Source organism: Phodopus roborovskii, unplaced genomic scaffold, assembly GCF_943737965.1.
Source record: "Phodopus roborovskii unplaced genomic scaffold, PHOROB, whole genome shotgun sequence".
NCBI classification, from domain to species: Eukaryota; Metazoa; Chordata; class Mammalia; order Rodentia; family Cricetidae; genus Phodopus; species Phodopus roborovskii.
In genome coordinates this window covers 2,641,570-2,669,033 of record NW_026126638.1, presented here as the reverse complement: position 1 = coordinate 2,669,033, position 27,464 = coordinate 2,641,570, and the positions used below count along the sequence as shown (strand labels likewise).

Here is a 27,464-nt window from a genome sequence, read left to right as displayed (position 1 = left end):
ACTGCTGGTTGTGAGATGGGATCTCGTTGTGTTTTATTTATTTATTTATTTAAAAATTTGAGGTCTACTGATGAACACCTTTTTATGTTCTTATCCATTTGCATGTCTTTTTTTTTTTTCATTCAGAAGTGTCTATTTGGATGCATTCTTTTTCTACTGAACTGCAACCTCTCTCCCTCCCTCCCTCCCTCCCTCCCTCCCTCCCTCCCTCCCTCCCTCCCTCCCTCCCTCCCTCCCTGTTTTTCTTCTCTGAGCTGGTTTCTAGGGGGAGAAAGCCAGCAGTGCCAGTAGCACAGTCTCCTCAGCTTCCTGATCTGTGTGTGGCATGTGGGAGCCCCGGTTACTTGTCCCAGCTGTCAACCCTTCCCTGCCATGATGGATTGTACCCTCTTGAACCTTTTCCCCTTAAGTTGCCTCTTACTTTGTCAGATCAGTGAGAGAAGTTCTTAATACAAAGGCTTCACAAATGTGGCTAAGTAAAACTAAATTGACGACCACTTTCATTTTTCTTTTAAGTATGGATTGAGATTTCCTACCAGAGTGGCAGAATGCTGAAACATCTCTCCCCTCCAACAAAACAACCATCTGACTGGAGAAAGCCATGTGCCAGGCAGCATTTCCAGAAATCATCTTGAGGATACACAGCAAGTGAAGAATGTCTCAACAAGGCTCAGTGGGAGGCTGTGTCCCGTGAGCCATTGTTTGCCCCCCCCCCCCCCAGTTCTGGAGAATGATATTCTATGCCAAGTTCTTTATTCTGGGTAGGAGTGGTCAAGGGGCCTCTTGCCACTGTATTTACCTTGGGCTGCAGTTTCAGCCCTGGGAAGGGCAAACCAACTAAAAACACATCACACCTCCCCATCCCCCTCATTGAGATGCAAGTCCTCTACCTACAGAGGTGGCTGAGGCAACCCTGACTCCCACAACCTCCTCAGCTCTGCCTCCTCCTTCACCTCACACCTGCTCTGAGGATAGAGTTTTAACTCCAACTGCACCAGACCAAGAATGCTGGCTTCCAGCTGCCTTTGCCCAGTTTGCTTACACAGAGGGAGTTCTGTACTGGAATGGTAAAGTCGGGGAGCCCAAGGGCTGCTGCCTCCTTCCTACCCTCCTGTCCCTTGTGTCTGCTTGCAGAACAGTGTGTAACTGGATCAGGGCAAGTGAGCTGCTGTCTGCACCCTCAGACCCTGAAGCCCAGTGCAGAAGCTCTGTCCAGCATGGAATTCCCAGTGAAAACCTTCCCTGCTCTTTTTAAGGAACTGGTCTCATTTGAAACAGTTTTTAATTTAGGGTCTCACTATGTAGCTCTGGCTGTCCTGAAACTCACAGAGACCCACTTGTTTTTGCTTTCCCAGTGCTGGAATTAAAGGCATGATACCACCATGCCTGCTTATCCATGCATTCTTGGTGGAGAATATTTAAGAGGAAACTCATGGCTCATATTATAGGTAGTATTGTGCACGAAGGTGGAACATTCAGAAATCTAACAGAAGCTAGGACAATACAGCCAAGAAGAGCCCCCTGGGATCTCACGCCTGTGTGTGAGCACTGGGCTGGACCCACCCAGCAACAACCAGATGAGCAGGCAAGAAAGGCTGATCACCATTCCTCAGCCTACACACAGATTCATCAAAGGGCAGCTGAAGCCTCTTGTCACCCAGGCCATCATCCCAACTTCTGAACAGTGTAAACAGTAAGTCACTCTGATCCAGGTCAACTTCTAGGATGCCAGGCTTAAAAAGAAAAGTCATATGCTATAATTTCTTCAGATTGTAGTTTTGAAATCTTTACACTCACCCCTTCAACCTCCACATTCCCAATTTACTTTGGTGACTCGGATTAAAGTCATGTGTCACTTAGTTATAGGCTGAGTTCAGAGGAATGTACTATTAAGTCATTTTTTTGTCATAGTACAAACGTTATAGGGTGTGTTTACACAAACCAAGACAGCTGAGACATCATTGGGCAACATAAAGCTTTAGCAACCATGTTTGTATATGTGGTCTTTCATAGACTGAATCATTTTAAGAAAGAGAAATGAAAGCATGCTGGCAAAGTTCAAGGGCTGGAGAAATGGCTCAGCAGTTAAGAACACTTGCTGATCTTACAAAGGACTAAGGTTCTGTTCTCACTGCCTATGCTGAGGCTCACAAACATCTGTAAATCCATTTCCAAAGAATCTGATGCCCTCCTGCTGCCTCCAAAGGCACTGCATGCATATGGCACAATACGTATATATGTAGGCAAACACCCATACACATAAATTAAAAATAATTTTAAAAGAAGCTTGCTTAAGAATGTTGCTCTACACACCTATGAACACCTAATTTTTGACAAAGAAGCTAAAAATGTAAAAAAGAAAGCATATTCAACAAATGGTGCTGGCACAACTGGATGTTGATATGTAGAAGAATGCAAATAGACCCATTTTTATCCCCATGCACAAAACTCAAGTCCAAATGCACCAAAGACCTCAATATAAATCCATCCACACTGAACCTCATAGAAGTAAAAGTGGGAAGTAGCCTTGAATGCATGGGCATAGGAGACCACTTCCTAAATAGAATACCAGTAGCAAAGATACTGGGAGCAAAATTAATAAATGGGACCTCCCGAAACAAAGAAGCTTCTGTAAAGCAAAGAACATGGCCAATAAGAAAAAATGATTGCCTACAGAATGGGAAAAGATCTTCACCAACCCCACACCTGACAGAAGGCTGATCTCCAAAATATACAAAGAACTCAAGAAGCTAGACATCAAACTACCAAATAATCCAATTAAAAATGGGTTACAGATCTAAACAGAGAATTCTCAACATACCAATCTTAAATGGCAGAGACATTTAAGGAAATGCTCAACATCCTTAGTCATCAGGGGAATGCAAATCAAAACAACTCTGAGATACCATCTTTCACTGATCAGAATGTCTAAGATCAAAAACACCAATGACAACTCTGTGGGAAAGGATGTGGAAAAGGGAAACACTCCTCCATTGCAGTGGGAGTACAAACCAATACAGCCGCTATGGAAATCAGTATGGCGATTTCTCAGAAAATTAGGAATCAATCTACCTCAAGACCCTGCAATACCATTTTGGGCATATACACAAAGGAGGCACATTCACGCCACAAGGACATTTGCTCAACTATGTCCATAGCAACATTATTTGTAATAGCCAGATCTTGGAAATGGTCTAGATGTCCCTCAACAGAAGAATGAGTAGAGAAAATGTGGTAGAATGAGAAAAAAAAATCCTGAGTGAGGAACCCAAACCCAGAAAGATAAATTTATTATGTACTCATTCATAAGTGGATACAAGACGTAAAACAAAAGATACCCAGCCTACAATTCACAATCCCAGAGAAGCTAGAACCCTCTCTCAGAAACAGATGGAAGCAGATGCAGAAATCCACAACTAACACTGAGCCGAACTCTTTGGAGTACAATCGAAGTGAGGGAGGAGTGATGATATGAACAAAGGAGTCAAGGCCATGATGGGCAAACCCACAGAATCAGCTGACCCGAGCTAGTGAGAGACCCCTGACTCAGGTCTGACAAAGGGGGAACCTGCGTAAGACTGAACTAGACTCCCTTAATATAGGTGACAGTGGTGTGACTGGGACAATATATGAGGCCACTGGCAGTGGGTCCAAGATCTAACACTAATGCACAGGCCGCTTAGGCAGGGGATGGGGGTTGGGTGGGAGGGCTTGGTCCTGCCACAGAGATGATGCAACAGACTTAGTAGACTTCCTAGGGGAGGCCTTACCTCTCTGAGGAGCAGATGGGAGATGGGGTGGGGGGAAGCAGGAGAAGAGGAGGGAGTAAGAACTGGGATTAGAATGTAAAAAAATAAATAAATAAAATACAATCTAAATAAAAGAATGCTCCTCTAATTACTGTTATCATTGCCCCAAAGCAAAAACATCCTAAATATCTTTGATATCCATCTGCTGGCAAATGGATAAGCAGTATATGCTAGCTCTCTTTGGTACAATGTTAATTGACCACAAAAGGAAAGCTATTGGTACCTGCTGCAACACTGATGAAAATATTATGCCCAATAGAATATATAACTTGTTTTTCATTTGCATGAAAGCTCCAGGGCAGGTAAGTCTATAAAAATGGAAATTCAATTAGTGTATGCCTATGGCTGAGGGGACATAGACAGATGGGTTGGAGAGAAATAGCAAATAACTGGTAATGTTTTAGGCTTTCTTTATACATGATAATTTTTTTTCTATAATTAGAGGTTGAGGAGATGGTGTGGTGAGTAAAATGGTTGCTTCACGAATATGGGGACCTGAGTTCAGAGGCCCAGCATATCTGTCATCCAGGGCTGGCAGCAGGTGGATGCAGATGGAGTTTCCATGGCCATCCATCTTAGCCTAATTGAAACGATGCATGTTTAATGAGAATTCCTGTATCAACAAAATAAGGTTGAAAGCAATTGAGGAAGGCACTTGACATTGACCTCTGATCTCCACATACATCCCCTCACCCCCACTAAGTTAATGCTAATCATTACTCCACTCTGTGACTGACAAAGTTAGGGGAATTACATGCTCTTAAATAGGTGAACTCTATTGCATGTACATTATTTCTCAATAATTATGTTTTTAAATGATGGCTTGGTTGATAGATTTGAAGCCATAGTTAAATAGAGGAATGTCTTCAAGGCGTCTGCTATACAACATGTCTGTAGATGAGTGAAACGGAGATGGGCTTCCTCTGTGTAAGCAGGAAAAAAAAAGTGAACAAATAGATAAAAACCTTTTTTGCTTCTTGGACAAAGACCTGAGATTATCCTTCACCCACTGAGTTTGAGGTTTAGTGAGTTGATGAATAGAATGCCATATACACTGAAGAGGAAGACTGGACAGTGATATTTAAATAATTAAAGAGTAATGTGTTCCAAAGAATGGTGTCTTACAGGTGTCTTCAGAAGACATACCCTGCCCAGCTCCCATCCCTCAGTGTCATCCTCATATTCATGAATGAAGCTCTGTCCATCCTCCAGAGGGCTATCACCAGCATTATCAACCGGACCCCTCCTCGGCTGCTGAAGGAGATTATCCTTGTGGATGACTTTAGCTCCCACGGTGAGGCTCCTGAGGGAAGGATAAGCAAGCATGATTACCATTGGTCATCTGAGCTTGGCTGGAAGGAGGGAGTTTGGGACATGGTGAGGGTCTCCCCGAGGGGAAAGTAAAGGATAATTTAGGGAGGGTCTATTTGTGCTGGACACATTTACATTTCATGGTGCCAGTAGTACAGTTCATCATCTCAAACGCACAAGACACAAAGGCACAGGAAAAGAATCGGGTATCCACATTGTGTGGCAGGTCAGTGTGAATTTGGAGGTCAGGTGCAGAACCATGTGACTCCAAAATCACCTGGGCTCTGAGCATGCACTGTAAAGGAGACCTGAGGGTTGAGATGCATGAGACCCCAAGCTGACCCTCAGACTCCAAGAAGGGATTCAGAACCTTCCTATATAAGGCAAGGGCCACACTTCTCAGGTAAGGAAGGCTGAAGGAAAGAAATCTTCGGGACCTGGGATTACTCACAATGGCAGCAAGTCTTGTCCCCTGGCCGCCCAGCCCCAGGTTTTGCCTACCTAATTAGGACACATGGCACACTGTAGATTTATAGACTTGTTTGATTGCTCCCCCCCCCTTTTTTTTTTTGTTTAAGACATGGCTTCATGTAACATAAGCTAGTCCAAAGCTTGGTCACTGTTTTCATCTCCCGAGTGCTGGGATGACTGACATATACCACAAAGTTCATTTCATGCAATGCTAGGATGGAATCTGTGGTTTCCTGAATGCTACGCAAACCATGAAGGTGCAGCTTGGGTTGCCTTCTGCCCCATCTTTTCTCTCCAGCTTTGTTACTGGGGTGCACCACCATGGTGGGCCTGAGTCTTTGCCTTCTAAATTCATAACCCCTAAAGGATAGATCCCTACGAACTATAACATCTCTTTGATTCATTTTCTTTGTAGGTAAAATGTGGTTGTTGATTACTGTAATCATCTTAAGAAGGACAGCTAACATGATTTTGCTTTCTTAGTTCTACTAATTTTGGGTATTAAATAAAAAGAAACTAAGATTTAATTATAGACCCAAAGGTCCAGGCTGATGATAAGGAAGGATTTTCAAGTTGGGTGAACTTATGAAGTGGTAGGTCTTTATTCCCTCATCTTTAAGGATGGGCATCTTTAAGGATGAGAGTGATGAGATGGGTTATTGAGTCTGAAGGTCATTGCAAAGAGAGAAAGAGAGGGTGTGGGGTGAAATACTCCACTGCTGAAAAACACTACTCTTCATTTAGACACATCCCCATTCTACTGCTATAACCAATTCAATGAGAAAGGAGAAGATAAATTGATAGAGCAAAATACTACTGGAAATCATGACTGAGAACTAGTTTCGTTCATTTCTGGTCATGGAGATGGGCACCAACTTGTAGCCTGGTTCTGCTGATGAGAAAGGGAGAGCTAGACATGCATCCTGGGCAGCTGAAGGCCCAGGCCCCATTTGGTGCTGTCTGAGTAACCTTGGACAAGACCTCTCACTTCTCTGGGACTCACAGAAATGATGCACAGGTTGAGATGGATGATCTCAAAAAATCCACCCACTTCCCACACGGACACAAGAGTTCTGTAATCCCATGGTACATAGCGGGAAACTTAATTCAAGACTCTGTAGTGGGTCAGCAGCGCTGAGCGTACAGACAAGATCACCTGCAAGGGCAGGTTCATGAGGAAAGCCGGATAAAGCTTCCTGTTATCCTAACTGCCAGTCACATGACTCGCAGCTCTCTCTTGGGCCTGGAATCAAATTACATTTTTGTTAACTTATCCTATTTATTGTTATTGTGTGAGGGGCTGTTGATATAATATGGCTCGAGGGGGACCTTGGCAGATCCCATGGCAGGTGAGGGACAAACACAGACCGAGTTTGTGTGGAGTTTGTGTGGAGGGGTTTATTGGTGGAAGGGAAGGGCGTGAGAGAAAGGAGGGGGCGGGAAGAAAAGAGAAAGAAGGCCTGCCTGCCTCTTCAGAGGTCATCAGAGACAGCAGGATGGGCAGAGCCTGTCTCTTAAAGGGACCTTTTGTGCCTGATACAGGGCCAGGGTACTGCTTGCCATGTGCCCCAAGGGGTGGCGCCAAGTTGTGCCCGGATGCTAACAACAGGTGTGGGCATGCACATGCCACTGTGCACATATGGAGGAAATGTTACAAAATGGGGCCAGGGCCAGCAAGACGGCTCAGAGGGCAAGGTTACTTGCTTTCAAATTGGGTGACCTGAGTTAATTCCCCAGCGACCCCACAATAGAAGGAATGAACTGGCTCCCATAGGCTGTTCCCGGTCTTCCACATATGTGATGTGGTGTGTGTGCAACCCCACTAAAAAATAAATAGACAGACAGACAGATAAAAACTAAAACCAGACAAATTTTAGTGCCATAGCCATGTGTTGATTTTTAGGAGCTGGCTACCTAAGGTTTCAGGTGTATATTCATCTTTTGAGAGAGGAACCAATAAGGTGGTAGTGGGCTTAATAAAGTCAAGCCGATGTGCACATGTTCCTTGAGCCAGTGTGTGGTTTAAGACACTATGACTTAAAAAGAAAAAAAAATTAAAAATAAGAAAAAAGGAGTCCAGTTGTGCCACTAAATGGATGTTTGATTTGGACAGTTTTGTGCTCTACGCATGTCTCAGTTTCCCTTCATCTGCAAAATGGAAAAGGCTCTAGTGCCATCATTTATAGGGTTCTGTAAATGATTAAGTAAGTAATATGATCAGTGATGCCTGTAATACTAGCCCTTGCGAGGCTAAGGCAGGAAGATTACTTTGAATTTGAGATTAGTCTAGGTAACAGAGTAAGACTCTGTCTCAAAAACCAACTAAGCCAAAAAACATGTCATCAGTGGATAACTGGGTCATTTGCTTAGCTAGTTTGCATGCTACTTGGTGATCTGTGTGAAAGATGAAGTTGCTTTCAAATATGCAAAGAAGGCAACTAGTAGCCTGCCTTAGCAAAGGCAGAGACAGGCTTTACAAAAAGAGAGGGGAGGGGAGAAAAAAAAAAAAAACTTTGTAAACAGTCTGGGAAGAGTGAGTCTTGCTTGCATAATATTGAAAGTAAACTCTTCAGCTAGATTCAGCTAACTGCTGGCATAGAAGATCAGTGTGAGCATTTGTCCTCATTGTGATGTAATCAGAACAGTCAGGGATATTTAAAACGAAGCAAAGCTGCTTATTCGGGTTCTCTAGGAAGACTTGCAGATAAGCTGTGACGTTCTGGGCTGTCTCAGCAAACTCATCCACCAGTGTTAGAACCTTAAGTGATCAAACCAGGCCTGCCCTGTTTCTTTGCCTGTGAGTTTCTCAGTATATAAAGTGTACTCTTGACCAGTGGTCCGCATCTCCCTAGCAGGGAGATTCAAGGATGGGGAAAGGAAACAAGGAATGATACTAAATGTCTGGGGGTAGGCACTGGGCAAATGGTATCTGCATCCCCAGTGAAGGCTCTGGAGTTGCTTACCTTTCAGCGGCATCACCCACCCACTATTCCAGGACAGTGTAAAATTTCTGTATCACACTCATTTTTGCACTCAGTGTCTCTATGGTTGTGTAGGAGAACTGAAGACACGGCTGGATGAAAAACTTAAGCTTCACAACCAGAACCATCCAGTCCTTCTGAAACTTATAAGGCACACAGAGAGAAGAGGTCTGGCTCAAGCCCGCAACACTGGCCTGGAAGCTGCTGCAGCTGATGTGGTTGCCATCTTGGATGCTCACATTGAAGTGAACGTTGGATGGTAAGGTTCTGGAAGGCTGCTGCTTTCAGGAAAGGACAGAACTAAACTATTGTATTCGGCAAGTCAGCACGGTGTTGAGCAGGGAACACCGACACCACATCCTTGAACAAAGACAGGTTGTACAGCTTTCATTTGGGGAGTCGTGTTGGATAGAGAGACAGTATAAACCCGGTGTGGTGACACATGACCATAATTAATCTCATGATTGGGATATAGAGACAGGACGGTCACAAAGTCAAGGCTAGTCTAGGCACACTGCGCACATCACAGGACGGTGTAAAATTTCTGTATCACATTCATTTTTGTACTCATTGTCTCTATAAGAGAACTGGATGAGACCATGAAAAGAGGTGGGTGGGTGTTGCTTTTCCATCGGCTCAGTGACTATACCTGAATCTACTGATGTTTTAATTACCGTCTGAGCCCTGCAGTCAGCGCCCTGGCACCCAGGCTGCAGTACTGGTGCCCGCCACTCCGCTGCTGGCACCAGCCCCTCTGCTGCCACCAAATGTAGTTTTTACTAAGTATCGTTCTATTTACCAATACTCGAGTCAGATGCTATGGTGAAAACCTGCTTGTAACATGAACTAATAAATGACCCAGAATCTGATATTCAAGCTGAATATCAGAAGAACATAGCAGCTGGCCACTAGCTTCTTACCTCTACCTCAGGCTGAATGGGCTGATTCTGTCTCCCCGAGCTCTCATCAAGCCTCAGACTGTGACCTCTCCTCAGCGTGGCTGGGGAATGAATGCCTCATACTGAGACCTTGCCTCTGCCTTTTATACTTCCCTAATGTTGGGATTAAAGGTGTAAGATATAATTCTCTTTTAGTCTGATTCACTCTTGAGTAGATCTGGGTGGCCTTGGACTCAGAAATCTGTCTATCTCTTAATCCTGAGTCCTAGGATTAGAGGTGTTTATCACCATTTCCTAGTTTCTGGCTGCTGGGATTAAAGGTGTGTGCCTGGCTTCTATGGCTTGTGGCTGACTTTGCTTTCTGAATCCTTAGGCAAGCTTTAATAAACCATTACCAATCACCACACCTACTAGCTCAGAGAGGCTGAGAAGCAACCAGCTGACCTTCCTTTTTGGCCAGAGCCCAGCAAGAGAATGTCTCTCCTGCAGCCCCAAACCAAAAAGACCACAAAACTCCAAGTCCTTCCCTGCTCCTTCCTGTGCATCTCTATGTCTTTCTGGCTCCTCTGGACTCTCTATGGCTAATTCCTTTCATGCTGGCTCCATGCCCTGGTCCAAGGTTGATTTTATTAACACAGTCTTGGGTTTCATAGTGCCATCAAATATCCCACAAAAGGTGAGGGCTTGAAATATTGATGACCGGTCCCTGACTTTGTTAAATATTTTGTGATTTTGAATACTAGAAACTTGTATATTTATCCTTAAAATGCAGAATGTAATCGCTGGCAATTCCTCCAGTATGCCCAGCTCTTAAATGACACGAAGTAAAGATTGCATGAGCAATGTGGAGAATCACACAGAAGACAGACATCGTTTGGAAACAGGAATAGTGTAAACTCAGGTAGAACACTGCCAGTCCTCATTCACAATGGCTTGGATGGGATAGCTGGACACTAATTTCAAATCTGCTCTTGGCCTGGCTCAGTGACCAGGAGCCCCAGCTACCCAGAACCCAAGAAATTCTCTAGACTCTAGAGAGTCTTATTTAGTTCCAAACCAACTGAAATAAGAATGCCCTCCGTGTGAGGGTGAGGTTCACCATGTCTCTGTCTGCTCCAGCCTGAGGCTGATCCACAATGCTGTACTTACTGTATTCTCCTCTAGGGCTGAACCCATTTTGTCTCGGATTCAGGAAGACCGCACTTTGGTTGTGTCCCCTGTGTTTGACAATATTAACTTCAATACGTTTGAGCTGGAAAGGTACGAACTGGCAGCAGTTGGGTTTGACTGGAAGCTGTGGTGCCAGTACGATCCTATACCACAAGCCTGGATGGATGCGGGTGATGCCACTGCTCCAATAAAGTGAGTATGAGTAAGCTGGGAGAGCTTAGTCAGAATGAACTGCACAGGACTTGTCTACCTTTGGCGATCATAATGGAGGCAAGGCGGAGGAACAGATGAGGATAAGAAAAACATATAGCAATGAAAACAAAACAAAACAAAAAAAAACACCAAAGGCCTGACTCCAGATTAGAAACCATAGACATTTGGCATTAGCTAGGTTTTCAGACAAAAATCAAAGGTATTTAGCATTTTAGAAAGTATTTGAGGCAACTTGGAGCATTATCAGACTACGAGAAAAGAGGACATTCCAGTATCATTTGTGATGGGTGGTGATGGCGCAGGGAGCACATCTTCAATCTAGCCTGAACGTTTCAGAAAGCCTCCGGGATAAGGAGAGACTTAGGCGTTCTGAAGACCATGGTGGGGCTTCCCAGTCATCCCCTCCATGCTGACCAGTTTCTTGGAGGGGCATGAGTAATCCTCTTGCCATGTGCTCTGCAGGAGTCCTTCCATCATGGGCATCCTGGCTGCCAACAGGATCTTCTTGGTAGAGATCGGGGCTCTGGATGGTGGGATGCTGGTCTATGGAGGAGAGAATGTGGAACTTAGCCTGAGGGTACGTACTTGCTTTCTTCTCTGTGGGACATATTGGAGAGTCATAGGAATTCTGGAATCCTAGAACTCAGCTGAGTGCATTGCTCATGAGATGGACAGACTGTCACATTTCCAGGTCCCTAGGCTGACAAGCAAGTGGTGGGCAACAGGACTCTGGAGAGGAACTTTCCAGTACAGGCCTGTGTTATATGATCTGAGAGTTTTGGTGGTCAGTGGTACAGTTGAGGCTGTGAATATATTTCTTTTTCTCCAGAGGATCATGGGCATTTTTAATTATTGGGGTACACCATCTCTGAGGAAGACAAGTCCAAAGACTTGCTGGACAAGCACCCTACCACTGAAGTACAATCCAAACTCCTTTTTTGAGACAAGGTCTTTTCCAATTGTGTGGTCTGGCTTTGGAACTGCATCCTTCTGCCTCAGCTTCCCCAAGTCTCAAGCGGGAACTTTAAGGCTGAATTCTGCTTTTCAAAGTAAGATGGCATTTGTTGTTGAAGTTGTTTGTTTGATCAATTGTTTTGTTTTTCAAGACAGGGTTTCTCTGTGTATCCCTGGCTGTTGTGGAATAATCTTTTTGTACACTGTTAAGATGTGTCACTGGTTTTGACTATGTGGACAAGGTTAGCCCTGAGCTCATGGAGATTCTCCTGCCTCTTTGAAAGATGCTGGGATTTCAACCAACCATGAATCTCCTCTTTTTTTTTTTTATAGTCAGAATCTCATTGTGTATTCCTAGATGATATAGGCCTGACTATGTAGATCAGGCTGGCCCTAAACTCATAGCAATCCTCCATCCCCTGCCTCGTGCTAGGGTTGCAGTTGTGGGTCACCATGCTGGCTGATAGCAGTTCTTGTCATAGAGCCCAGGACTTCATACTAGGCAACCACTCTACCCAGAGCTACACCTAGTCCCATCATAGACTTTTTTTAAAGCATAATTTCTTTATTGAATCTTCGGGAATTTCACATCATGCACCCTAATTCTGCTCACCTCACAGTCCCTTCATCTCCTCCCCTCACTACTTCAACAGCCCCCCCAAAAGAAAATTAAAAAATAAAACCAAACCAACCAAGCAAGCAAACAAACAACAACAATCCCTCCAACCCCCCCAAAAGTCAATCCTCCTCACTAATCTGTCTTTCTGCTTCTCCAACACCTCTTCATTCATCCTGGTGGCATCGGGAGTTGAGGTGTGTCAGGCAGTATACTCTACTATCCAATCAGCTTTACCTGCGGATATTCATTACAATGAGTCACTGGTCTGGTTCAGGGCCCCTGGTTTCTGGTACACCATCATCTCTGGATCCTCATCGGAGCTCCTCTCAGATATTCTGCATCTGCTTTGGGTTATGGCGATTCCACAGGACCAGTCCCTTCATGGGATTTAGTAGCTCCAGTATTCCAATATCTACATCTAGCTGGTGTAGATGTTAGGGTGGGCCAACCCCAGGCCTGGCTGTGGGCCTGGGTGGTAGTTGAGCTGGTCAGTACAGGCCACTGGGGCCACCTGTCTCAGGTGAGGGGTGGAGCCAGCTCCCGTATGCCCATGCCATCAGGACCAGTTCTCCTTCGTTCATTGTGAGCTGGTGGGGTTGTATCTCCTTTCCCATAAACAGCTCTGTGGCTGTAGCATCCAGTAAGGGGTAGAACCAGCTATGCTAGGGCCAGTGAAGGGTGGAGCTAGCTTAATATGGTCCTCTGATTTCATCATATATGGTTCCTATGGCTCCCTGAGGTGACACAGATCACAGACATTAACACAGACCCCAGCTGCAGCAGGACATGGACTCAGACATGGCCCTTGGGCTCAGACAACATCCTGAATCCAGCAGCACAGGCCGTTCAGATCAGGACGACTCTGGTAGTGGCATGGCTCCAGACACCAACACGGCCCCAGGTTACGGCCCCAACTCTGGACTTCCCATGTAACTTTTGGTGGAAATACAGGTCTCAGACATCAACACAGAGCCCAGATACAGTAGAACCACAGACTCAGACATAGTTCTTAGTAGCTTCTGGGTCTGGATATCACCACTGCCTCAGGTGGCATTACAGGACACTCAGATGGGCACAGCCCTAGAGGCAGCCTGGTTCTCAGACACTAACATGGCCCTGGATCTCAGGCATCTACATGGCTTTTGATAATTGAAGAACATGGCCCCACATGGCGGTCCAGACTCCGGGGATCTGCATGAACCTCATGGCAACAGGAGCCATGGACATCAACACAGACCCCAGCTATAGTAGGGCCACTGTCTTAGTTAGGTTTCTATTTGCTGAGATAAAGCACCATGGCCCAAAAGCAAGTTGAGGAGGAAAGGTTTATTTGGCTTACATTTTATCATTGCTGTTATCACTAAAGGAAGTCAGGACAAGAACTCAAACAGGGCAGTACCCCAGAGGCAGGAGCTGACACAGAGACCATAGAGGACTGCTGCTTTTTAGTTTGCTGCTCCTGGCTTGCTCAGCCCACCTTATTATAGAACCCAGGACCAGCAGCCCAGGGATGGTACTGGGCTGAGCCTTCCGGCATTGATCGCTAAATGAGAAAATGACTTCCAGCTGGATCTCATGGAGGCATTTCCTCAGCTGAGTCTCCTTCCTCTGATGATTCTAGCTTGTGTGAAGTTGACACACAAAATCACCAATACAGCTACAGATCCAGACCAAGCTCCCAGCCACATCCCATGGACATCACCATAGCATCAGATAGCAGCACGTACCATCCAGATCTGCATGGCCCTGGATGCAGCATGACTTCTTTTATAACCCAAAATACCAAAGTCCATATTGCTCCAAACAACATCATGGTTAGACCTGTCACAGCAATACCCTAGTCCCTAGTACCTTAGGATTTTTATTGCTGTGAAGAGACACCATGACAACAGCAATTCTTTAAAAGAAAACTGATTGGTGTGACTTGCTTATAATTTCAGAGGTTCAGTCCATTATAGTCACAGTGGGGAGCATGGTGGCATGCAGGCAGATGTGGTGTTGGAGCTGAGAACGCTACATCTTGACTCAGAGGCAACAGGAAGTGGACTGATTGTCTCACTGAGGGAAGCTTGAGCTCAAAAGACCTCAAAGCTCACCCCACAGTGACACATTTCCTCTAACAAGGCCACACCTCCTAATAACACCACTCTCTTTGGGGGCAAATTTTTCCCCAATAACCATAAGGACCTTGCATATTATTTTCTATGATGGTCCTAATAGCTTACATTCTTATCCGAGTGTGTAAGAGCTCCATTATCTTCTGGTCCTTTGCAGCATTTGCTGATTTTGTCCTTTTGATAGAAGGTATTCTAACAGGAAGAAGTGACATAAACTTGTGATTTTAATTTTTCATGTTCTTGATGGGTAATGTACTCGTCATTTTCCTGTAGCCTGTAGCCACCCAAGAAGATCTGCCTGTCTTCGTTTCTCTTCCTTCTTTCCTTCCTTCCTTCCTTCCTTCCTTCCTTCCTTCCTTCCTTCCTTCTGTTTTTTAAAGATTTATTTATTTATTATGCATACAGTGTTCTGTCTGCATGTATGCCTACAGGCCAGAAGAGGGCATCAGATCTCATTACAGATGGTTGTGAGCCTCCATGTGGTTGCTGGGAATTGAACTCAGGACCTCTGGAAGAGCAGATAGTGTTCTTAACCACAGAGCCATCTCTCCAGCCTCAGATCTGCCTTTCTTTAATAGCAGAACCTGGAGAATATCAGAGTGGTATGGAGTGCTTGACTCCTCACTGTTTTATTTGTGCCTGTGGATGTGTGTGTGTGTGTGTGTGTGTGTGTGTGTGTGTGTGTGTGTGTGTGTGTGTAGGAATGATGGATAGAAAAGAACATGGCATTCATGCAGCACCTGTATCACAGGCATTGTGTCAGAGAGTGACATGTGGACTGCCGGGCTCATAATATGGCTGTCACATACTCACTGACAAACATGGACAAGTTATTAAATGAGGATTAAAATTAATTCCCACGTATTCTGCATGGTGAGGGTTAAATCATAAAAAGTACTAGGACAGGTGTTTTGAGCAGGAACTTCATGTCTGTGGAAGGGGTGAGAGATTGGAAAATGAGAATACACTGGGATAGTAAAGCCAGAGGTGGTGGTTTGTGCCTGTAATTCCAGCACACAAAAGGTTCAGACAGGATTACCAGGAGTTCAAGGGTCAGCCTGGGCTATAGAGTAAGACCCTGTTTCAAAGAATGGAATAATATATTATAAGCAAATAACCCAGCACGAGGACTTGCATTAGCGTCCCTGAAACTCACATAAGAAGCCTAGCATGATGGTGCACGCTTGTAACCCCAGTCTTGGGAAAGGAGGTGTAGTGCAGACAAGGGGACCCCGAAGGCTTGTTGGCCAGAGACTTAGCTCAGTGGATGAGCTTCAGGTCCGGTGGAAGTCTTTCAGGGTCAACTTGGGTCTGCACATGTATACACAGCTGTACAAGCATGTGCAAGCATAACACTTATAATTACATTTTAATTAAAAATAAATAAACTAATGAATAAACAAATTCATTGAAATAGCCAAGTTAAAAGTGTTCAGCAAGAACAATTGATAAAATTTATTATTTTATAAACAATCTTTATTTTTAATATGTATGCAAAGACTCTTGTGCAAATTATTACGGGTTTTTTTTTAAATTTCCTAAACTTACATGAATCTCATCAACTGTAAAACCTGAAATAAAAGGTAAATTTTCATTTTGTTTTGTTTTTGAACAGAGTCTTGCTTTTTGTCCAAGCTGGCCTTGAACTCGTGGGGATCTTCTACCTCTGCGTCTCTTGTGCTTGGATTATAGGCATGAGCCAACATACTTTACCTTGTGTTTGAATTAAAAAAAATTTTTTTTATGCATGTGGGTGTTTTGCCTGTTCTGTGCACCACATGTATGCAGTACCTCTGGAGGCCAGGAGAGGACATCAAATCTTCTTGGAATTAGAGTTACAGTTAATGAGTAGCCATGTGGTGCTTGGAATCTAACCTAGGACATCTGGGACAGGGACCAGTTCTCTAGACCACTGAGCCCTTCCTCCAGGCCCCAGTATTTGAATTTTAAGTTTTAAATGATTGAATGGAAAAAAGAAAAACCAGAAACAAATTAGATTAGGATATAATATCTACAAGAGCTAACGAGAGGAGATAGAGATGGACTTGGAGAAAAAGCTATTCTTTTCTTACTACTAGCTGCTGCACTTGGTATGTCCTTGAGTTGTCCCGACAGCCCAGATGGTGGAGATGGTGGCTGGCTCTGTGCATGTATCATCAGAGGGAAGGTGGGGTTTTGTCCAGCCAGACAGATGCAGAGTTGGATGTGAACACAGGCCAGCCTGACTCCAAGCTTGACTGTTCAGGAGGAAAGCTCCTTAATGTCACTTAAGACTCATTCCTCAGGTGGACACACTTCTTCTGTGCCAAATGAATTGGCAGGGTATGGCTCTTGGGTCAGGGAAGGGTGCGGGAGGCTGCCAAACTAAACTGAAGCAACTTGACAGGATTTTGCCAGAAATTGCCACCCTTTGAGGTCACCATGAAGAGAAGACACAGGAAATACGACATTGGCCTAGAAGGATGAGAAAATTCTTTTATTCATTGTCACCAAAACTACTTGGGGAGGGTTGGGAAAATGGCTCAGTGGTTAAGAGCATGTAGTGTGCTTATAGACGACCAGAGCTCGGTTCTCGGCACCCATGGCAGGCGGCTCACGATTTTTTAACTCGATCTCCAGGGGATCTGATGTCCTTTTCTAGTTCCTGTGGGCACCTGTATTCACATGCACACACTACCCCCCTTCCCCACACCAGACACACTCATACCATTTAAACAACATATGAGCACATATGTTCAGAGAGTGAGCTGAGTATTCGCAGTCAGATCACAAGTTTGTTCTGTATCATTGCGTGACAGCATTAGGTCAAGTCAGATACCTTAGAGCAGGGTGCATTCTTTTCTTTGTCCTTAAGCCTTGAGGACTCATTGCTTCTGAGCTGTATTCCCAGGCCTTTTTTTACTTTCGGCCTTGGGATGTGACCCACTGAGTTGCCCAGGCTAGCCTTGAACTGACTCTGTAGTTCAGATAAGCGTTGACTTTCAGATATTCCGGCAGCCTCTGGGGTAGCTGGAATGACAGACCCGGGCCAGGAAGTCCTGGAAAGATCTTTCCATGTGTCTCCCAGCAAGATGCATGCATAAAGTCATAGCGTCTGGGGTTAGGAGTCTGTGCAAGGCTGGAAACCAATGGCCAGTCAGTGTTGGGCTCTCACTCAGGCTGGACTGGGGAAGCGTTTGCTTTTAGGGTCACAGGATGTTGATAGCGTTCAGCACCTTAACGTCCTGTCAGCTGAGGCAAAAGTCAAGTCTTACCAACTGAGGCAACATTCGGGGGTTTTTGCTGACTGGCACTTGGAAGCCACTCTTACTTTCTGGATATGTATTCCTCCCTATTTGGTAGCTTATCCCACAGTGGCTTGCTTCTTCAAAGCCAGCGAAAGATTATGTCTTCCAGCAGGATGCTTTTTTTTTCTCACACAACCGTACACATATTCAAAACACTCTGCTGTCTCTGCCTGGTTTGTTGGGTGGAAGGCAGCAGGCCCATGAGCAAGGGAAAGGGTTGGGGGAGGATGCTGACTCCAGGAGGGGGGACCAAGGAGGCTTCTGGCATCTGCCCATCCTACAAATATGTGTCTGACATGTTAGCAGAAAAGGATTATGGGAAGCTGTCTAGTGAATGGCTCAGGTCACGGAGGTTCTGGCTTCTTGGGCTTCCTCATTCTGAGTGGCAGGCAAGTCCCTTCTTTGGGCCTCTTTCAGGAGACTTCCAGAAGGAGGTTGGACTGACACCACGAGAGGAGCTGTTTGGCAGACTAGGTGGATTGATGTAAGAATTTGGGGAGATGCCATGGAGGTGGGAGCAGGAAGTTTTCCAAGCTGACTGTGGTAGTTCATGTCCCTGATCCCAGCATTCAAGGAGCTGATGCAGGAAGATTGCAACGAGGCCAGTGTGGGCTAAATAGTGAGCTCCAGGCCAACTTGAGCTACAGGGTGAGACCCAGGGTGGTGGCATAGGCCTTTAATCCCAGCACTGGGGAGTCAGGGGCAGGCGGATCTCTGTGAGTTCAAGGCTTGGTCTACAAAGTGAGTTCCGGGACAGCCAGAGCTGTCACACAGAGAAATGCTGTCTTGAAGGGAGGGAAAAAAGCAGGGGGTCTTAAATGGGATCCCTTTCCAGTTCATTGGCTATAGGAGCCTGGTATTGACGGACAGGGGTACTGTCCCTCTCCTGCAGGTGTGGCAGTGCGGAGGGAAGATTGAAATCTTACCCTGCTCCCGGGTAGCTCACCTGGAGAGATTCCATAAGCCCTATGCCATGGATCCAGGGATTCCCTTGCGGCGGAACGCCCTGAGAGTGGCGGAAAGTTGGATGGACAAACATAAGTACATGGTCTACTTGGCCTGGAACACTCCTCTCGAGGTTGGTCATGGATTGAACAGAAGGGAAAAATGAAGGAAGAGAAAGTCCTAGTAGAGGGGGGTAGGGTAGGGTAGGATAGGAGCTCTGGGGCTTCGTGGATTAAGGTATGGTCCCCAGTAGGACCACAGTCCACAGTTGCACAGAAGTAAACCACTGTGTCCAGACACTGCTTGATGTATTTATTTTTCTCCTTTGGCTATTTTGTGTTTTAAAGATGGGGTCTTCACAGTATCACAGGCTGACATAGAGCTCATGGCAACCCTGCCTCAGCTTCACTGAGGGGAATATAGGCCCGAGCCAGCATCCCGGCTCATGTATGAGTTCTTTTTCCATCAGCGTGCAGCCACAGGGTGTTTTATGGATGAGGAAGGCCAGGCACCAAGTATTGGAAAGAAATTCTTGAAGATAACACTGGTGCAGGTGGTGAGGAATAGACACAAAACTCAAACATGCCTGCCTTCCAGATTCCATGTTCTTCACTTGATAATAAGAAAGATGCTTATAATCCTAGCCCTTAGGAAGTGGAGGTAGGAGGGTCAGAAACCCAAGGTCACCCTCAGCTATAGAGCAAGTTCACAGCCAGCCAGCTACACGAGTCCCTGTTCTAGAGGAAGATGGAGGGGGAAAGGCCCCATGTTCCATCTTCAAGGCCATCTATAGGTTCCAAGGGAACAGCCAGTGCCCACATAGTCCACAGAAACCAATGCATTCAAGGGTGTTTTGAACTCCAATGAACACATACCACCTGTATTTTCTCTTCAGAACTCTGGAATCGACTATGGAGACATTTCTTCCAGAAAGGCACTCCAGGAGAAACTGAAATGCAAAACCTTTGACTGGTACCTGAAAACCATCTACCCACTTCTGAAGCCAATCCCCGACATTGTCTGCTATGGAAGAGTATGTGCTGGGCTTGAATGGTTTCATTGTAAAAAGACAAAGCAGTCAAGGGGTTGTCCCAAATCCATCCTGTCCAAACCCCCTTCAACGGCTACTCTTACTTCTTGGTCCGGAGGCGCTTTCTTTCTTCTCAACTTCAAGGTCTTTTCTCCTCCACCTCTGTCCCTTTGCAAACTGCACCTCTCTCTTGACCCTCTTAGCTCCTCAGCCCATGGTTGACGTCACTCCTCTGAACAGGGCTGGATCAGATCGCCCTCTGCTGGTAATGTTATCTGTCATCCCATGGTATAACCAAAACTTACAGGGCCTGAGGTGCCTTCTTTCTGTAATTCTTTTCAACAGTGTGGTTGTGTTTTCTCCTTTAGATGAAAAATTCATTGGACGAAAGTGTTTGCCTGGACCGAGGAACTGTTCCAGGCAACTCTCCCAAAATGGAACCTTGCCATAGGTTCAGTACACAGGTATTGTTCACTGGCGTCCCTGCTAAGGTAGTGGGTCCATACTGGCTCAGAGAATCTGTGCCACAGGTTAGAGTTTCCTTACTGCCAGAGGATGGGGGAGGCAGAAGAGGAGCATTCTGGGTAATGTGTAAGCATGCACTGTTTATTCAAAAAGTACAATAGTGACAGGCAGGCCCACAGAGGTAGGGAGAACAAGCAGGAAGGTTCTGCTGATGACATTCGTTCTCCAGGTGACAGTTTGATTGGCAGTCTTCCCATCACTTCTTTTCCTCTTAAACTTGTGACTCTGCTGTTCATTCTTCTGATGTGTGCCTTGGAAATAGGACAAGCAAGCCTTGTCCAATTATGTTCCTGCAGAAGGAAGCAGGCTAGGGAGGAGAGGGAGAAGGAAGATCCCTGTGCAGGTTGGAATAGATATGACAAGTGGAGGGTGAGCTTAGGAACTTTGTCATTGAGAATACATGCATATATTATCTCACTTTACAAATATGTTTAAAGAAGTATTTTATCTGTATGAGTGTTTTGCCTACACACATATAGGTGCATTACCTGAGTGTCTGGTGCCCAGTGCCCAGTGCCCACAGAGGCCAGGAGAGGTCATAAGATCCCTGGTAACTGGAGTTACAGATGGTTGTGGACCACCATGTGGATGTTGGGAACTGAACGGAGGTCATTTACAAGAATATCCTATGCTGCTAACTGCTAACTTGGTTTGCCTGCTTCCATCCACCTCATGCCAAGTGCTGAGTCTACAGATGCTTGCCAGCTCACCCAGTTATGCAGTGCCAAGGATCATACCCAGACCCTCCTGTGTGCTAGGCAAGGACTTTATATGGGCAATGTTGCCAGCTCTCATTTTACTTTGTATGTTGTCCTTGCAGAAAACTTTTAGGGAGTACCTGGTAGAGGTAATAGCCACAGAACAGTTGGAAAGATGAGCCACAAAGCTCATCCAAGCTTACTGAAAGATACATATCAGGCTGGGAATTTGAAGGAGGGCTGCTGCTTCCCTGTGATCAGCATCACTTAGGTTTCTATTGATGGTGTCTTAACTTCCTTTGAACGGATTCTTCAAAGACAAGGCCCACCCACAATCCAGACAAGGCCCACCCACAATCCATACAAGCCATGATTCTTTTAGGACCGTGTTCACCAGCTAGTTGTTGCCGTGGTAGAATACCTGTGATCAACAACTCGGGGTCTAAAGATTTATTTTCGCTCCAAGGTTCCAGTCTGTGGTTGCATGGTTTGCAATGCTGTGGGCCTCTGACAAAGCAGAACATTGTATACAAGTTGATAGCATGGGAAGGATGGGGAAGGGACCAGGGACAAAATGCAATTCCTAAGAACGTATTTCCAGTAGCCAACTCCAACCAGCCTCTCCCACCCCGCCCTACAATATCATCAACTTATGAATCACCAAGGAGATGATGAATCCATTGATTTTGGTATGCCCTGGACCCAGTTAACTCTCAATGATTGGATCCAACAGCAGGTCACCAACCATCCCATCCAACCTATGAGCCTCTGGGGGGGGGGGATGTTATAGCCAGGCCATCACAGGAAGGAGGGTGGGCTGACTGCCCCTTCTTGTGTCTGCCCTTTTTCCTAGGGCTGGGAAGAAAGGCAGTGAGCCCTGAGTCCCAGGATGTCCATGCTCTCCCCATGCCTATGCCACCCATCCGCATGTCTTCCCCAAATCCCTCAAGTTTCTATGGCAGTGGATAGGGAGAAAACTACCACCCTGGAGCTGGCTGTGAAGTCGGGTCTCCTAAACACAGAGGGTGGGTGAGAAGGGAAAATACTTAAGACTGCTGTGACTCCAGAGGGCTTGAACTCTAATCCTAAGCCAGGCACTTTTAGAATGTTCTCAGCCCTCTCTGTAGCTAGGCTTTCTAGCATATAGTTTAATGGCTGAGGTCTCCCTGGGCCTGGGCCCAGCACAGTGTCCTTGTTCTCTTGTAGAATGTGTACTACCTCCTCTCTGGGGAATTCTACGTGGGGGAACTAATTGCAAAAGAAGTCATCCAAGAACAATACTGCCTGACGGACTCTGGCCATGGGGAGGACCCCTCATTGGAGCTGTGCTCTGAGGCAGCCAAAAGAGGGCAGCATATCTATTGGGATTTTCAACAGGTGAGTTGCTTGGGTCTGAAAGGGCAGCTATCCAAATAGAGCATGAAAGGTTCAGATTTGGTTGTAATCTGCAGTGCTTTATGAAATTTTGTGTGTGTGTGCTAGTGTGTAGGGAGATACTGCATACACACAGCCACCACCAAAATACCACCAACAACAATAACAACTCCCCCCCCCCAGTCATCTCAGGGTTCTTTTGCTGTATTGTTGCCTCATGGTCGATGGTTTCTGACCCATCGTTTTGCTGTGTGCTATTGCCTGTTGGTCGGTCGTTTCTGACCCATCAGAGTGACACTTCACAAAGGTTGCATGGCAGTGGTGATTCCGTAAGACAACAGAATATTTTGCATCATTGGAACCGGCTGTGAAGCTAGGTCTCCTGCACACAGGGAAGTGGTTAAGAGAGAAAAACACTTCAGATTGCTGTGGTTCCAAAGAGTATGGGCTCCACCTGGTCTCCTCGCTTCTAGAAAGTTTCCTAAGCTCGCTCTAGCTAGTTTTCCTTAGAAATAAAATGGAGACAATAAATATCCACTTTTATGGGATGAAGCGAGATAGCTTGTGAAAGAATTTGGCACATGCCCAGCAAACAGGAACATGTGATACCTATGAGTCACTGCCTTTTATCAGTATAAGTATCAGACTTGGGAGCACTGGGTGGAAATATGTAAAAGCCCTTCCTTCAGTTGAGTGCATGCCTATAACTCTAGCCCTCATGGTGCAGAGGCAGGAGGATTACCAAAATCTTACGGCTGGCCTGGTCTACATGGTGAGTTCCTGGCCAGCCCAAGGTTACACCCTGAGACCATGCCTCAAAGAATAAACAAAGCTCTCCCTTTGACATCAGCATCAAATGACCAGAACAGGGTGGAAAGAATTTACCAGATGTCCCATGACAGTAACATAAGGAACCTCACTGATCACAGTCTATGTGTAAATTCTCTCTGTGCAGGATGCATATAGAATTGGTTGGGTCTTAGGCCACTTGGGTAGGACCATGATGTCCTGTGGGGAAGATGACAACCTGCCTGTGATCATGTCTCTGAACACCTGTCTACTCCATGGACATTTTTCTTTTATTTAGACATTCTTACTCTATAGCCCAGGCTAGCCTAGAACTTGAAATCCTTCTGCCTCAGTGTCCCGAGAGCTGGAGTTAAGCACATGAACCTCCATGCCCAGCCAGCAAATAACTTTTAAAAACTTATTTATTTACATTTATTTTGTTGAGGGTATAAGTGGTTGTGAACTGCCCAGTAGAGGTGCTGGGGACCAAAGTCTGGATCTCTGCAAAAGGCAGCAGGAGCTCTTAACTACTACGCATCTCTCCAGCGCCACAAATAACTTCTTAGAGCCAAAGTGGTTTATCCTTATTTACTCACTTTGTTGTTGTTGTTGTTGCTTTGTTTTTAAAAATATTTATTTTACATCCTGACCCCGATTTCCCCTCCCTCCTCTCCTCTCAGCCCTCCCTCCCACCGCCCTTTTGCCCCTCCCCCATCCACTACCCCTTCATTTCTATTCAGAAAAGATCAGGCCTCCTGTGGATATGGACAAAACATGGCTCATGTTGCAGTGAGACTAAGCTCATCGCCTTGTATTAAGCCTGGACAAGGCAATCCAGTATTAGGAGCAGGGTCCCAAAAGCCAGTAAAAGAGTCAGTGACACCCTTTGGCATATTGTCCCAATAACTGAAGACCTCTAAGTACTTGCCACCACCTCCCAATAGTGCCATGCTGAGGAACAAGGTCTTAACACACAGGTCCTTGAGGGACCTTCCAGACCCTACTGATTGATGATGCACAGATTGAGACCCACGGGATGAGGATAAAATATGGGTTATATATTTTATTCGGGGAGAAGTTACTTACACGAGAAACCAATAACCCTCAAGTTCCCACTCCAAGGATCCACACCCAGGCTGCTCTCCATGATCCAACTGGAACCAGGAGATCAAGCTGGGGTCCTGGGGTCCGGCACCCCAGACCTAGCCTCCCACAGGTCACGTCAGCACTTGCGCCCATACCCGATGGGCGTGGTCAGTGCAACAGGTGCAGGCGGGGTGGACCTCTCACTACAACTGATACTGAGGAGTTGCTGGGGAAGTGAGACCAGGGGTGGGACACAGGAACAGGCAAGGGCTTCCTAGCAGGCCAGTGGTTTTAGCTGCCCTGGAAGAGCAGTCTGCCTTGTACTGTCATGGCTTCGATCACCAGGCCCAGCATGTGCCAGGGTTAGTACACCAATGGGATTTTAAATCCTTAATGGACTTGTTACTTCATGTACAAGCCTAACGATGCGGAAGCATTAATTTTTTTTTCACTTTTTAAAAGTAGTTTTTATTGAAAATAGATTCTTGTTTCATACAACATACCTTGATTATAACTCTGCTGCCTCTACTCTCCCAGTTTCTCCCACCCCACATCAACTCTCTTTCTGTCTCTTTTTACAAAAGAACAGGCTTCTAAGAGATAAAAACAAAACCTAGCAAGATAAAATATAATAGGATAAAACAAAAACTATCCTATCCAAGTTTCACAGACAAGGCACTAGATAATTAAAAGAGCTCCAAGAAAAGGCACAAGACCCAGAGACCCACTCATTTACATATTCAGCGTTCCCATAAAGCTAATGTGCTAACAGTTGTAATATATATACATAGATCTGGTTAGACTCATGGAGCCCCCTTACTTGCTGTGAAGCATTAACTTTACCAAATTTTCTTATGATTTAATAAATTGAACTTCCTTACTCACTGAAGACTATGTTCAAAAATCACTCCCAGTATTTAACCTTAAATTTAATGAACCTTAATTTCCTAAGTCTTAACGTGAAGTCACAAATTCAATTATTCAATGACACATCTTAAAATTGGTATCACAGTGTTAATTAGTAAGATGTTGACTTTTCCTAAACATAGCACATTCTTCCTGGTAGCATATAGATACCGAATCTTTGGGAATCTGTTTGGTTCCCTTACTGCCATATTTTATGACAAAGTTCCTAGAAGTAAAGATACTAAAGAAATAATTATTCAAACATTTGGAAAGTTGTCTTCCAAGAGGGTTTTTGGAAGATGGATATATTAGTGACTTTTCTCAGTTTTGTGACAAAATGTTTGACACATGCAATTTAAGGCAGAAGGGGTATCCTTTGGCTCATGGTTGGAGGGGATACAGTCTGCCATGGGGAAAAAGGCGTGCTAATACAGGAAGCTGCTGTCTCCATTTCCCCCTATTTATTCAGCTTCAGATCCCAGCTCATGGGATGGTACCATCCAAATTTAGTGTTCCTCTGTTAACTTTTCCTGAAAACACCCAAGAGTGAGTCCCCTTGGTAATCCCAAACCCCGTCAGGTCAAAGGGGGAGATAAGCCATTGTGTCACCTACTCATTGAGGCTGACCAAAGGAGAGATGTTTCTATCTGAGTGGGAGGCCTGCAGGACAACAGGACATTCCGTCTGCCACTCTGAGGCTGAGGCCAGGTCTGTTTATGCGGCCTCTATGACAAGAACTCTACAAGTTAAAGAGAAGGTGATTGGATGGCTCCTGGCATAATGCCCAATGCTAAATTCACTTAAGCCAATTCCTTCTCTCCAGTCCTTTCCTATCTGTGCGAGGTCCTAGAAGCAGAATATTTCAGATATAAAAGTGGTGTTTGGTTGGATGCTCAGTCTCTACTATACCCTATTTACTGTATGGGCCCAACTTACACATTATTCTACTAAAACATTTCCAAAGAGCTGAGAGGCCGATGTGCTTAGATATTCCCTCTGCTCGCTTTGGCTCCCATGGTTCTGAGTTTTGTGTCATGCAGAGAAGGCTGTGACCTCCGAGGAGCACAAGGGAGCCAGTGTTGGTGACTGAGAAGGGCCCTTTTCAGGAGAGCATAGGTCTTTAGACACATGGACATTCACGTGAGAAGCCTGGCATCCAGTGTACAGTAAAGCTGAGGAGGGTGGGGTGAAGGTGACCCCATAGGACCCTGCGAGGCTCTGGGGGCGGTAGGAGGAGTAAAGGGCACCAACGGCCGAGGACTGCAGGGGGCAGCACCCAGGGGAAGTGGGGAATCCAGAAGAGAGAAGTCCCTTGGAACAGGGAGGGGGTACACAGAGGTAAACTTAGATCCACCGTACAACTTCCTTGTATCTGGCATAGGACATTCCAGGAACAGTGACTCCAGCCTTCACATGGAAATCAGACTTGGGAAGGTTATGAAAGTCGCTTAAGGTCCTGGGAAGTGAGGGCACCTCCTCAATTCTGCTGCTTAGCTCATTGAACAGTGATGGGAGGAGGGTACCACTGGGGGTGGGGTGGGGTAGACAGGCTGAGATTCCTGTGTGGTTACTGCCCTATGCTTCCCTCTATGATGATGGAGGGGATGAGGGAGAGTGGGGGTTTGTGGGCTCAAGGGTGGAGAAGTTCAAAGAAGGGCAAGTAGCAGGGGGATGCCCTGTGGGATGCAGCCATGATTGTCAGCCGAGTGCAGGGCTGACCTTTCACCCCTGAGAGGCATCACAGCTGCAGTCGCCTAGCTTGTACACACGGCTGGGCGGAGATCTATAGGCAGGCGAAGTCTACTCCTTGCTTCTCTTTCTCCTCTGGGAGAGGACCAAGGAACCCTGAAGTACAAATCTGACCACCCAGCTGAGCAAGAGGATACGCTCTCGAGGAGGACACAGTAAATACCTCGCCTTTGTCTCTTCCATCTAGGGAAAATCCATCAAAAACAAGGATACCGCACGGTGTCTGGAGATCAGAAAGGACCCCTCAGGCCCCTACAGGCTTGTGTTAGAGAACTGTACCAAACAAATATGGAAAATAGAGCATATAGGCAGAAACTGGGGCCACTAATAGCCAGAGAACTCCAGGGATGTGGATTTGGGAGTCTGTTTCTAAGGCCCACAGTGCTTTTCATACTGGGAGAGGATAAGAGACAGATGTGTGTTTGTCTACTGTGACTTCTGCGTGTGGTTTACAGAGGGGAGGCTTGAGTGGCTGCTGGGGAAAGTGATGGAAACTCTGAAGTCTCCTCCCAAGCTTGCCTTGAAAGATCG

General features: G+C 45.7%; 1 protein-coding gene across 1 annotated transcript in view; it reads left to right on the top strand.

The window, feature by feature from the left end:
• The window catches only part of Galnt8 (polypeptide N-acetylgalactosaminyltransferase 8), a 33,430-nt gene extending 6,169 nt beyond the window's left edge, over positions 1–27,261 (top strand). The window contains exons 3-11 of the mRNA XM_051173072.1: positions 4,937–5,103; positions 8,648–8,831; positions 10,636–10,833; positions 11,317–11,431; positions 18,724–18,909; positions 19,672–19,809; positions 20,175–20,270; positions 22,236–22,406; positions 27,121–27,261. Of these exons, the coding sequence (XP_051029029.1) occupies positions 4,937–5,103; positions 8,648–8,831; positions 10,636–10,833; positions 11,317–11,431; positions 18,724–18,909; positions 19,672–19,809; positions 20,175–20,270; positions 22,236–22,406; positions 27,121–27,261 (1,396 nt within the window). The remainder of the gene's footprint in view (positions 1–4,936; positions 5,104–8,647; positions 8,832–10,635; positions 10,834–11,316; positions 11,432–18,723; positions 18,910–19,671; positions 19,810–20,174; positions 20,271–22,235; positions 22,407–27,120) is intronic.
• The last annotated feature ends 203 nt before the right edge of the window (positions 27,262–27,464 follow it).